The 14,423-nt window shown below is 35.0% G+C and overlaps 1 protein-coding gene across 1 annotated transcript; it reads left to right on the top strand.

Moving 5' to 3' along the window:
- Window positions 1-496: 496 nt before the first annotated feature.
- On the top strand, window positions 497-4,795 carry LOTGIDRAFT_139047 (hypothetical protein; the record flags this gene model as incomplete). Its single annotated transcript, XM_009049265.1, has 3 exons — window positions 497-568; window positions 4,519-4,604; window positions 4,693-4,795. Coding segments are annotated over 3 exons (261 nt in total), but the record flags the coding sequence as incomplete, so codon positions are not given.
- Window positions 4,796-14,423: the final 9,628 nt, after the last annotated feature.

Raw genomic sequence — 14,423 nt, 5'->3', positions numbered from 1 at the left:
CCTAGTAGATTCTGGAACTTTTTTACTAAACGGAAAAATTGAATTCATTGATCTGGTGTTTTCAAAGAAATATTTTTCATCGGTGTCTTGACATGATATGATTGATTAATGTAGAAATGACTATATTATGTGGGACTCTGATATATTAGACATTGCTACTATTAGCCTAAAGTGCCCTAGCCTATCTATCTATATACTAGGTTTGTCATAAGTTATAATATAAGTAACTCACCCATTAGCAAGTCTGCAGCCTTTTTCATATATTCAAGAGCTTCTTTTTTTTCATGGGCTGATTCATGATTTTGTCTACTCGTGTGCAGGTAGATTATTTATAAAACCACGAGGATTTTTCAACATCCGTAAACTCTGCTTTCGGTTTGGTAAACAACACTTGGCTATAGTCTGTTTCTTATTTTGAAGCAGTCAACAGCGCCGCCTAACGTCATAATGGTGCTGTTAGAAAGTTGTAGACTTGAATTAGGCGAAAAATGAAGATTTGTTTCTGGGGATTTTTATTTGCAGATTTGTTGAGCTAGATTTATATGTTGAAATTTGTTACTACATAATTGTTAATAGAAATTTACTGTTATGTTATGTATTACAGAAAATGTGGTTAATATTGATGACATTTTGAAATAGACAAAATGTTGAATTCGTACTACAAAAGTTGATTTTTCTATCTAGATGTAAACTAATTTAGATATTGGAGAACAAATGTTACATTTTTTATACTGATTTTTGAGCTGATTGGTCTTCCATATTGCTCCCATTCACCTTTCCTCTACCATCCAGCTGGTCATTTAAACATTATCCTGAATTTGGAATTACGTAATATTTTCTATCGGGAACCACAACCATTTACATGGAAACTAAATTTCATATCGGCTAGATAACAGGTTAGGGTGGTTGAAAGGTAACAAGTTACTATATAACAGAGGGCACTAGCTAGATAACAGGATAGGGTGGTTGAAAGGTAACAAGTTACTATATAACAGAAGGCACTAGCTAGATAACAGGTTAGGGTGGTTGAAAGGTAACAAGTTACTATATAACAGAAGGCACTAGCTAGATAACAGGTTAGGATGGTTGAAAGGTAACAAGTTACTATATAACAGAAGGCATTGGCTAGATAACAGGTTAGGATGGTTGAAAGGTAACAAGTTACTAGATAACAGAAGGCACTAGCTAGATAACAGGTTAGGATGGTTGAAAGGTAACAAGTTACTATATAACAGAAGGCACTAGCTAGATAACAGGTTAGGATGGTTGAAAGGTAACAAGTTACTATATAACAGAAGGCATTGGCTAGATAACAGGTTAGGGTGGTTGAAAGGTAACAAGTTACTATATAACGGTAGGCACTAGCTAGATGACAGGTTAGGGTGGTTGAAAGGTAACAAGTTACTATATAACAGAAGGCATTGGCTAGATAACAGGTTAGGGTGGTTGAAAGGTAACAAGTGGGCGGAGCTTATATTTACATTCTGCTTACACAGATATATACCGAATGTATGTGGCCGCTGTTATCCAATCAAATTGGGTCATACCGTTTAAATGGATTCGTTATTTAATTATAAAGCTTTAAATCAAAGAAAGATTTTTAATAATAAATATCGGGTTGGTTTTCTCCCAAAGCTTAAAGACCCTTAGTGGACGTAGAGGCAGAAGAAGCGACCGGCTCACTGTATTCAGAACCGGCCATATTATCATAAATAAAGATATTTTGCGCTCTGATTTGCACAAATACCATACAGCTCTTCCATTCCGTTAAAACTAAGTAATATAAGATGTAGTTAAGATGTTTATAAAGCAACGGTGAAGTAAAATGTGAATGTGTTGGCAATGTTTAGTTAGAAATGCCGCCATTTTGTGAAGGAAGATAACAAAATATATTATTATGTTATTGTGGTCTAGTGGTAGGTTGGTTACGAATTCTCTTGTGGGAGCTGCGTCATTTCCGGTTAACTCTTTCTGGAATTGCAGGAACCAAATGCGAAGAATGGAATGTCACAAAAAGAAGTTAAAAGTGTCCCCGATACACATAAAATTACAATACACACTTACAGTATATAAATACATATTTTGAGACATAAGAAACCCACCAAAATATTTCTTCAGAGATTTTGAAACACTCAAATACCAATTAAAACCACCTGCGAAATGGTCGCCATTATATATAAATTATAATCATCACAATTGAAGTGTATATTGTGAAACAAATATTTGAGATGATTCAAGCAACATAGAAGAAAAAATACTAAAGACAGATATTCAAGATTTGTTAAAATTCCTGACTTATTATCATTATTAGCGCCAATTAGTAAATTATCATCTATTAAAGTCCAAGTATAATCATTTACATGACAACTATAATATGATTTTCTTCTTTGATTTTAATTCATTTTATATCAACATGAAATCACATTTAAACCCTGTACCAGTGCCTTGCTTGTCAATAATAACTGGTTTCTTTTCAACCGCCCTAATCATTTATTACCCTCATTTGACGTGGTAAATAATTTCGCATGTATCATCCAGTTCATATAATGGTAGAACAGCACTAAAATGTCTATAGATTTTCAATATTTCACTCGGAGCTTGGCGTAGTGATACCACTGGTGTGCGTTTGACCTTATTTGACCTACGTTGTGTACTTCGCTGTGGAATTCCTCCTAGAATATGCTGTTTACGAACATAAGATGACGTCATAGGAGGTTCCCTTTAGCCTACACTGTCAACTTGAATACCTTACTTGATTTGTTGTCCAAAAAGGTAATAACGGTATTGCTTATGGAAATTATAGCTCATGGGTTTTTGGACGGGTTTCAAAATATGATTTAATGGTAATTCATTCTCAACAAAAATGGCGACTCAATCATTCGAGTCGAGTAGAGTCGAAAAATGTAGTTTGGCCGTATTCAACGTATGTGTGATATGAATTCAATTATTACATGGGCCTGATTTTCTTTGTATTGGTATAACAAGACTACACATGTATGCAATAAAAAGACATAACCCTCTTTTCAACCCGGTCACGTGATCGTCTTACGATACTAATAGTTTAATCTAAAAGTCGCCTTATTGGAGCTAAGTAAAATATAAAGACATCTTTTATCAGGTATTATCATTTTATTATTATATTACTGATTATATAACTAAGAAATTAACAGTTTATTTTAGTTCTCGTAATATTAGAGTTCCAATAGCCTTTCTAAGATGTTTTTCTACCCTTCTTAAAACACTATCATATAGTGAGATAAATTATAATCCTCGCTGACCTAAACGTTTGTAAAAAATATGCAAACGAGACTGGAAAGTTGTATAAGTTTTCAAAATGTCAATGAAATCGTATGTTCGTTGTTTGATAATTTGGTGCTGTTGGTTCGAATCCTCTAGACATTGAGAGTCGGGCCACGAGAATTGATATAAAACTGGTTTTGCGAGTTATATGGTTATAAATAACTATAAATCACATAAATCTATATTTAGTAATAATTTATCACGTCTGCTTATACATTTATTTCTCAAACCAACTAAATCTAGGAACACTTGACCTTGTTTAAATTCCATCTATATCAGCTCTCTGAAAACAACAACATTGTTTGGTATACAAATTATATTTGACCCGGTTTCATCACTTTCTCAGTGAGGACAAGACTAATAACAAGTGTTTAGAGATATCTTTATAAATTTTCTAACATCACCCTATAATTATCTAACATCACCCTGTTTCCAGTTATATCTTTATAAATTTTCTAACATCACTCTGTGTCCAGTTATATCTTTATATATTTTCTAACATCAATCTGGGTCCAGGTATATCTTTATAAATTTTCTAACATCACTCTGTGTCCAGATATAAGTTTTCTACAGCACTCTGTGTTATAGACAAGCTGCTTGTTGGCAGGCTTGTTTGTTGGGTTCTACTTACAAACTGCAAAGTAGATTATTCTTACCATCTGTATAGTCGTTGGTAAGAGACTGGATACGGACTTCTATCGGATATGAATTTACTTTCTCAATGAGATAACAGCTAAGATATTAACAACGTTTTATTTACACTATATTCAAACTAACAAGAGGTCTACACTAAATCTGAAGAATCCACCCGAGATCTTCTTCCTCTTAGCACGACGTGATCGATCCTAACCCTTGCTAACGAATGAATCCTATGTCCTTCCTCCTTCCTTGCCAAATCGAGAGTTCGGCAAAATATCTTTTCGCCCTATATATATCCTCCGATAGGTGTCGCTCTGAACAAAGAAAATAATTTAAATTTCCCTCCAAATTGGGCCGACATCTGGAGACACTAGTCTATTTTCTATTGTTACCAAGTACTCAATTAACAATACCCAAGATGTTAATCTTATAGTAAGTACTTATAGGTAACAATAGACCTGTCCAGATAATTCTAGAGTATAGTAAATGCTACTATACCCTTTTGTTCCATTACGACCCCAGGAGGTAATAGCATTAGCGGTGACATCTTTGTCTCCAGTCCAGGCAACATACAACAAGGCTACAGTGTCCAGTTATATCTTTATAAATTTTCTAACATCAATCTGTGTCCAGATATATCTTTATATATTTTCTAACATCAATCTGTGTCCAGATATATCTTTATATATTTTCTAACTTCAATCTGTGTCCAGTTATATCTTTATAAATTTTCTAACATCAATCTGTATCCAGTTATATCTTTATATATTTTCTAACATCAATCTGTATCCAGTTATATCTTTATAAATTTTCTAACATCAATCTGTATCCAGTTATATCTTTATATATTTTCTAACATCACTCTGTGTCCAGTTATATCTTTATATATTTTCTAACATCAATCTGTCTCCAGTTATATCTTTATATATTTTCTAACATCAATCTGTGTCCAGTTATATCTTTATAAATTTTCTAACATCACTCTGTGTCCAGTTCTATCTTTATATATTTTCTAACATCAACCTGTGTCCTGTTATATCTTTATATATTTTCTAACATCAATCTGTGTCCAGTTATATCTTTATAAATTTTCTAACATCACTCTGTGTCCAGTTCTATCTTTATATATTTTCTAACATCACCCTGTGTCCAGTTATATCTTATATATTATATATTTTATATTTATAAATTTTCTAATGTAGAAGAAAATAGTAGTAGTCTGTAGCTAGTCATTTTTTTTTTTACTCTTTTGTGCGTCTGGCAGATCAAGTCTAAACTCATATCGAATTTCACGCAAAGATTTGACAGCAGTAAAATTACACAAACTCAGGTAAATTAACACTTAATTTAACGATAATACTATTTCTTGTAAAGTTAAACGATAGTTTTAGCCGTTACCATGAATCGTTTGCCGTGTCATGCTTTTTAAACATTTTCTATCGATGATTTAAAATACTTATAATTGTCTATTAATAGTTGTAAACAACTTCCGTTATGGTACTCATATAATCTCGACTACTTTGTCGTTTTCCATACGTATTATTTGTAATCTGCCAGACTTAGATATATATTTTATAATTAGGCTAATTAAGCATCTGATGTAAAATTATTATTTTCTAAATGTGTATTCATATGTTTGATGACCTTTAAAATTGTTGTAGGATGTTTGTACTTTGTTTTATTTTTTAAAATAATGTCTACCTCTGTTGTACAAACCATTTATATTTTGATTCAATATTCTTTATAGTGTATTTTCTACTCTGTTGATTGAGGGAACAATATCCTACGACGTCTAGGACGCAACAATAGACTTGACTCTCATAACGGCAGCACTCCGGTAACATAACGATTACCCCTCTCAGTCGTGGCACGTGAATATATTGTCTTCACACTAAGGCTGAGTAGAGGGCAACTTGGTTGATCTCTATACCAAGACCGACTTATTTCGGCACAATATTGTACGTCAATGTGGTATTTCTTTTAAGCATAATATATAATTAGATATTTAAATGCTGTAAATAAACCTGATTTTGTTGAATTAGTGTGTTTTTACATCGCATCTTGAGGTTCCTGTTCCGGTGTTGCTGTATTGGAGGATTGTCACAAATATACCACTTTTAAGCTGGTAACGTGCCCACTTTAACTCTATCATATTGCGGTGCCAATTCAAATTGGACTAGTGTTCCAAAGAATTGGGTTTTGGCAAGAAGTACTACTCCCTGACGCCCAGAGTTTTAGATAAGTAGAACATTTCTCTTCCTATCCCTTTACTGGTGCGTTACAGATTTTGGTGGCAGAGGTGGGATATTCAACAATCAAATTGTATTTGATAAAGAAATCTCACCAAACTACTTGTCGGAGAGGCAGTTTATTGATTTGTTAATGACACACCCCCTTATTCGACAGACCAGAAGGACCGATTCCCTGATGGATGCTTTGGAACGACGGTTCCAGCCAAAAAATCAAACGGAATTGTATAGAAGTGAGTTGAAGAACCGTAGGCGGAATCCGAAGGAAAAACTTACTGAGTTGGGACAAGCTGTGAAGCGGATGGTGGTATTGGCCTATCCAACTGCTGAACAAAGTCTCCAGGATGTTTTGGCTAAAGATGCATTTTTGGACGCCCTCCAAGACGATATGGATATGGTGTGGAAAATCCAACAAACTCGACCATCCAACCTTGAAGAAGCAACACATGTTGCCATAGAACTAGAGTCATTTCGTGTATCTAACGAAACAAAAAGGCCTCGACAAAAATACACTAGAACGCTGACAGAGCCAAAAACCGATGATGGTCATACAGTTGAAAAATTGATGAAACAAATAGCAGGTTTACCTGACGGAATGAAGACATTACAGTTGAAGAAAAAATGGAGGAGAAACAGAAAAAGGCCAATGTTGTGTGTTATAGATGCAAAAAGGGTGGTCATACTAGTAACAACTGCAGAGTAAAAATGGGAGCAGATAGAAAGAAGCCTGACGGAGTTCGAAACATGACACAAAACAACCATTCTCAATCTCCCGTGGGTAAACATTTCACCTCACCTAATGAATGTGGACTCCACGTTTTGGCCTGCGTAGAAGATATACAGAGCTACTGTCTTATCGACACTGGGGCAAGTTTAACATTGATATCAATGGACGTGTTTGATAAACTTCAACACAAGCCTCGTTTATGGAAATTGGCCCATGATTTGTGTCAAGCAGATGGGAGGAAACTCGACATTAAAGGAGCAACCAATCTGAACATTATCATAGATGATGTTATCTGCAACCACCAAGTTGTAATTGCTGATATAGGTTCACAATGTATATTGGGCCTGGATTTCCTTAAAAAGCACAATTGGAAGCTTGACATGTCAACAAAAGAAATGGAACTATGTGGTAAGAAGTTGGATCTTCATATGGAGGAAGGTTTGAAACTTTGCTGTCTAACGTCTATAAGAAATATCACCATCCCAGCTGGTGTGGAGATTATAATTCCTGGCAGAATCCACGAGGAGGTGCAAAACAGTGTACATGGAGGTACAGCTTTGATCGAGCCACACCCTCATCTTATTGCAAAGGATGGACTAGTGCACATAGTTTGGCAGTTGTACCACATAACTCTTCGACCGTTCCTGTAAGAATAATGAACGTGTCTACTGAGCCAGTCACTATATTCAAATCGAGTAATATAGGAAAGCTTAGTATGATTGACCAGATTATAAAAGATAAGACCACAAAGCAGTTGCAAAAGCAAAAGTTACCTGACCATCTTCATGATCTGTTTCAAAGGTCAAAGACAAAACTGGACCAAAACCAAGTCCAAAAATTAAAACAGTTCATGGTAGATAATGAATCATCGTTTGCCAAAGATGACTTCGAATTAGGCAGGACAAATGAAGTGATGCATAAGATCAATTGTGGTTCTGCACTACCTATTAAGCAAAGACAAAGGCGTGTGCTTCTTCATCAGAAAAAGGAAGTCGAAGATGCACTTAAAAAGATGTTGGAACAGAATGTCATCGAAGAATCGTGCAGTCCAATAGTGTTAGTTCGCAAGAAAGATGGTACTACCCGGTTCTGTATAGACTACAAAAAGTTGAACAATGTGACGGTGAAAGACGCATATCCTCTTCCCCGCATTGATGAAACGTTAGATGCGTTGCATGGAGTATCCTGGTTTTCCACACTTGACTTGGCTGCTGGATATTGGCAGGTGGCTATGGATCCGGAGGATATAGCTAAAACAGCATTTACTACCTATCAAGGATTATATCAGTTCAAAGTTATGCCATTCGGACTTAGTAATGCCCCATTCACATTTGAAAGATTGATGGAACGGGTATTGGCTGGATCGCAGTGGGAGATATGCCTTATATATTTGGACGACGTCAAAAACCTTCGATAAGCATTTAGCTGATTTAATACAAGTTTTTAGTAGGTTAAGAACCGCTGGTTTGAAACTGAGGGCAAAGAAATGTTTCCTATTCCAGAAGGAGGTTCAATATTTAGGCCACATAGTTTCTGAAAATGGAATTTCAACAGATCCTGCAAAAATAGAAGTGGTAAAAAATTGTAAGAGACCAAAAGATCTTCACGAACTAAAAAGTTTCCTTGGTTGTGTTCTTATTACAGAAGATTTATTCATCAATTCTCCAAAGTAGCTTCACCTTTAAACAAACTTACTCGTAAAGACCAACCATTTCACTGGGAAGCAGACCAAGAAGATGCATTTAATTCACTTAAAACAAAACTTGTGACTGCTCCGATATTGGCTTATCCTGACCCTTCTACAGCATTTATTCTGGACACCGATGCTAGTGGCTATGGTATTGGAGGTGTACTCTCTCAAGTTTTTGACAAACAAGAGCGAGTGATAGCTTATGCTAGTAAGAGTTTGTCGAATGCTGAAAGGAAATATTGTGTAACAAGGAAGGAATTGCTAGCAGTCGTGAAGATGATCAAATATTTCAGACCATACCTATATGGCAGACCATTTCTGGTAAGAACTGACCACGGAGCCTTGACATGGTTAATGAATTTTAGAAATCCGGAAGGACAGGTCGCAAGATGGCTAGAGATATTGGCTGGGTATGATTTCACAGTACAACATCGTCCTGGCCTTGTTCACAGGAAATCGGACGGGCTTTCCAGAAATCCCTGTGTCCAATGTGGAAGAAACGAGCAAAGAGAAAATGAAAGTCGTCTTCGATCGATAACACTAGATAATTTGTCATACTTGCAAGAACGACAAGATGCTGACAAAACTCCAAAGCTGGCTCGATTCAAAACGAAGACCCGAGTGGAAGGAAGTATCTCCTGAATCGAATTGTGGTCGCAGTGGAAAAATCTTGTTATACAAGATGGAGTATTATATCGACAAACGGTGGATGCCAAAAATTCAACGCTTCAAGTAATTGTTCCCAAAACTGAAATCAAAGAAGCAATGCGACTTGCACATGATGCACCAACCGGAGGTCATTTAGGTGTGCGTAAAACTATATCAAGGTTAAAAGTGAGATACAACTGGCCTGGAATGAATGCATATATAAAGAAATATGTTGCTGATTGTTAGATCTGTGGGAGCAGGAAAGGAAGTAAAAAACATGCTGAACTAAGTTCATATGGAGTCGGAGCACCGTTGGAAAGAATGGCAGTTGATATCATGGGTAGAATAGATCCACCTACTTCATCTGGAAATTGCTACATTTTAGTAGTAAGTGATTACTTTACAAAGTAGACAGATGCCTTTCCCATGTCCAATATGGAAACTTCAACTATAGCGAAATTGTTAGTTGAGGATGTATTCTTACGAATTGGAATCCCGTATCAATTTCACAGCGACCAGGGTCGACAGTTCGAGAGTAAGTTATTTGCAGAGATGTGTGGACTGTTGGGAATAGAAAAGACAAGGACTACCGCATACCATCCGCAGTCTTACGGTTTGGTGGAAAGATTTAATAGAACATTAAAAGAAATGCTATCGGCCTACGTCAGAACGAAAGAAGATGACTGGGACGACTATGTTACGCCTGCATATAGAAGTACCACACAAGAAAGCACGAAATTGTCGCCAAATTTCCTCATGTTCGGTAGAGAAGTATGTACCCCACTTGAATTGATGTTTGGTATGCCGATCGAAGTCAACGAAGAGATGTCCACATACAGTACCAAGTTACGAGATAGGTTTAATGAGGCTTATGAAACAGTCAGACTAAACTTAAAGCAATCCGCATCTCGACAGAAAAAGTATGACACTCGAGCTAAAAAGGAAGTCATTTAATGTGCAAGACATGGTTTGGCTGTACACACCAACTAAATCGCCTGAAATACCAAATAAATTTAGAAAAAAATACTGGAAGGGACCGTATGAGATACTGGAGAAAACATCAGATATTACTGTTAAGTTAGACATATTAACAACTTCCAAAATTGTTGACAGACTAAAGAAATATTCAGGCACATTAGAAACAGATGAAGATGCTGCAGAAGATGAAGGTGAAGATGAAGATGAAGATGAAGATGAAGACATTGATGATTCACAAATTATTTTTAAAAATCCATGTACTTATGTAACTAGGTCTGGCAGAATTTCCAAAAGACCCTCGTATTTTAACGAATATGTTTTGTGAAGATAGTTAAAAAAAACACTTTTTGCTATTTTTACAGGGAATATGGATACAGATACAGATAGTGAGAACTGCCAATGGTGCGGAAAACATTTCGTGAGACATGAAATTGGTAACCACCAGAGGAGATGTTCACAAAAAGAACAATATACCTGCTTCTTGTGTTCTAGAAGATACACAAGAAAAGATAGTCTGCGGAACCATCTTAGCCGAGAACATCCCGGAGTTTTGCAGACCAAAATACAACCCAAACTAAAAAGGGTAGTAAACAAGGTAGACTCCATGACATCTAATAAATCTAAACACCCGAGAACGGAAAGCAAGGAATCAACGACTATTTCCGTTGACAAACCAAGAAACAATCCAGAAGTGAATTCGACCAAAAAGCCGGCGAAGAAGTTGGGTGATAAAAAACTTGAAGAAGAACTTATTGTATCATCTTCTTCTTCTTCTGATGATCTGGGAGAAGATCCACAGGTTATCATTGATGTCGTGCCTACCGACACCGAGGGAGCTGAAGGCAGTAACATGATATTAGATCCAGCCGCTGGAAAATTCAGAAAACTGGAGGCTGAAGAGAAGAATGGAAGGCGTGTCAGGTAAACCAGATTATGAGCTACACCCTGGAACTGGAATAGATAGACGGGACGTCTGGTTTTCGAAGGCATGGGTATTGTAGAAGAAAATAGTAGTAGTCTGTAGCTAGTCATTTTGTTTACTCTTTTGTGCGTCTGGCAGATCAAGTCTAAACTCATATCGAATTTCACGCAAAGATTTGACAGCAGTAAAATTACACAAACTCAGGTAAATTAACACTTAATTTAACGATAATACTATTTCTTGTAAAGTTAAACGATAGTTTATATCTTTATAAATTTTCTAACATCAATCTGTGTCCAGTTATATCTTTATAAATTTTCTAACATCAATCTGTGTCCAGTTATATCTTTATAAATTTTCTAACATCAATCTGTGTCCAGTTATATCTTTATAAATTTTCTAACATCAATCTGTGTCCAGTTATATCTTTATAAATTTTCTAACATCAATCTGTGTCCAGTTATATCTTTATAAATTTTCTAACATCACTCTGTGTCCAGTTATATCTTTATAAATTTTCTAACATCACTCTGTGTCCAGTTATATCTTTATAAATTTTCTAACATTACTCTGTGTCCAGTTATATCTTTATAAATTTTCTAACATCACTCTGTGTCCAGTTATATCTTTATAAATTTTCTAACATCAATCTGTGTCCAGTTATATCTTTATAAATTTTCTAACATCACTCTGTGTCCAGTTATATCTTTATAAATTTTCTAACATCAATCTGTGTCCAGTTATATCTTTATAAATTTTCTAACATTACTCTGTGTCCAGTTATATCTTTATAAGTTTTCTAACATCACTCTGTGTCCAGTTATATCTTTATAAATTTTCTAACATCACTCTGTGTCCAGTTATATCTTTATAAATTTTCTAACATCAATCTGTGTCCAGTTATATCTTTATACATTTTCCAACATTACTTTGTGTCCAGTTATATCTTTATAAATTTTCTAACATCACTCTGTGTCCAGTTATATCTTTATAAATTTTCTACGGACGTTTACTTGATGCCATTCTTTGATTTGGCAACATACCATTCAGGGATTTGGCAATATTTTGATATTCTATAATTACCTCCCCATCCATTAAATGAACGGCCAATATCAGTGAACAAAGTATGGATTTCCTCGACACAACGGTATTCAAAGGACCGTATTTCAATGAAACAATGAAGGCAGACATAAAAGTATTTTAAAGCGATATCTCCGCGGTATTAAAAAGCAAAACTCTTTCAGAAATTGATAATCGGAATACAAACCTCGTTCCGATAAACTCTAATCAATCTTTCGGATCACTTCCGTGCAGATCTACATATTTTAACAACTAATTACTTTTCTAATAAACATAGTGCCAATTAGTAAATTATTATCTATTAAAGTCCAAGTATAATCATTTACATGACAACTATATGATTTTCTTCTTTGATTTTAATTCATTTTATATCAACATGAAATCACATTTAAACACAACATAAACCCTGTGCCAGATCCTTTCCGTCCATATTGGCTTGGTTTATGATTTCGTATAATTTTGATGAAATAAGGTATGCGTATGTATATTGTTGGATGTCAGACGAGATTCTTGCAAATTTTAAATAAACAGTTTTCATGTTGTCGCCTTTCACCAAGCTAAAAAAAACCACATTAAAATCAGATTAGAGAGGGCTATAAATTTGATCCGATTTTGATAAAACTTTCTGTGCTTATGGTACATCTTTGTATATTGGTAAGATCCCAGGCATAATGGATGTTGATGACGTTTCTCTTTGAGTTGTTGGTCTTGACATAGCTAAAGAAAACTCCGCTACATTTGCTTATAAACGTGATCGAGGCTACAGTTTTGATCAGATTTGAAACCTGGTATATTTTTTGTATGTTAATTAAATGTATGATTTCTTCTATTTTTCGACAAGTGATCTGTGAATTATTGTAACAAAATTACAATTTCGAAATTAAGTCTGCATAAACTTGGACAACCACTTGTTTAACAAACAGTTTATGTTGGCTATAACCAGGTGTGTATTGTACCCATTTCAAAATAGATTAAATAAAAATCAGTATTGAATTATAGGCTGAGTCATATTTCAGTCATACAGAGGTAGACATTAAAATCACGCTATTACAATTTCTAACAATAATAGTTGTTATGTTATAACCTGGAGTGTATTGTACCCATTTCAAAATAGATCGATTAAATAAAAACCAGTATTGAATTATAGGCTGAGTCATATAATTAATTATATCAATTTTTAAATCTATTTTTGAATGAATAGTGTCCACCCCAGGACGGAAGGTTCGGTCCCAAGCCGCTCAGTGTCTGGACCTTGTGCTCTCATTAATGTGACCAAATTATCTTTTGTCAAGACGAAACACAGCATAAACCGCAGAAGCAGACTTATAATGAATAATTCCTATTCACCTGGGACGACCAAAATATGTGTCATGTTCACCATTCCTTACTGTCAATGAATTAGACATTTCCTTTATATTAACCTTTTAATTGCCGTACCTCGGTTCAGTAGTCCTGTTTCTAATAAACAATAGGTACAAGTTCAATTGTCGATCATAATTGAAAGACGTCTGAAAAAATCTGAAGTTCGTTGAATGAATTATGATCGATAGTTGCTCCAAATATCCTTAAGGGGGCAAGAAGGTGCTAGATTAAGACAAACTTTCAATCATATCTTTAATCCACGCAGAATTGCCATATAATAGTTAATCGTAAGGTTAAAGGTTATTCTGAAAAGGAAAAAGATTACACTGATAAGAATCAATATTAAGTAAAGGCACGTAACTACGTTTTTAAAGATTACAGACAACAATTAACTCATTAATGAACATATGATATATCTGTCTAATTACCTGATTAACACTTTGATAAAAATACAAATATGAAACTGATAATATATTGAAACGAATAAAAGTGTTGCCACATAATTAATTATAAAGGATATGATAAGTATGAACGGACAGGGGAATTTTGACCATAACATGCAAACTTCTGAACGCGACAATTATGACACTCAGAACGGAGAATACCACTACAACCAAGTCGCTATAGGTGCCTGAAGGGTTTTGTCTCTAGACCTTAAAATATTATCAATATGATTGAGAAAAGATAGAGACGAATCTTCTGCACAAATATGACGGTTAAATACGTTGATTAACAAAGTTCACGTGTACCAATGGAAATTGAATTACCTAATATGGACATTTGACGACGTAAGCATATTAAAGATGGATTCCACGAAAACTAAAACTG

This window comes from Lottia gigantea, assembly GCF_000327385.1.
Source record: "Lottia gigantea unplaced genomic scaffold LOTGIsca_132, whole genome shotgun sequence".
Classification (NCBI taxonomy): Eukaryota; Metazoa; Mollusca; class Gastropoda; family Lottiidae; genus Lottia; species Lottia gigantea.
Note: the sequence above shows the minus strand (reverse complement) of the source record. Positions and strands in the feature narration are given on the sequence as shown.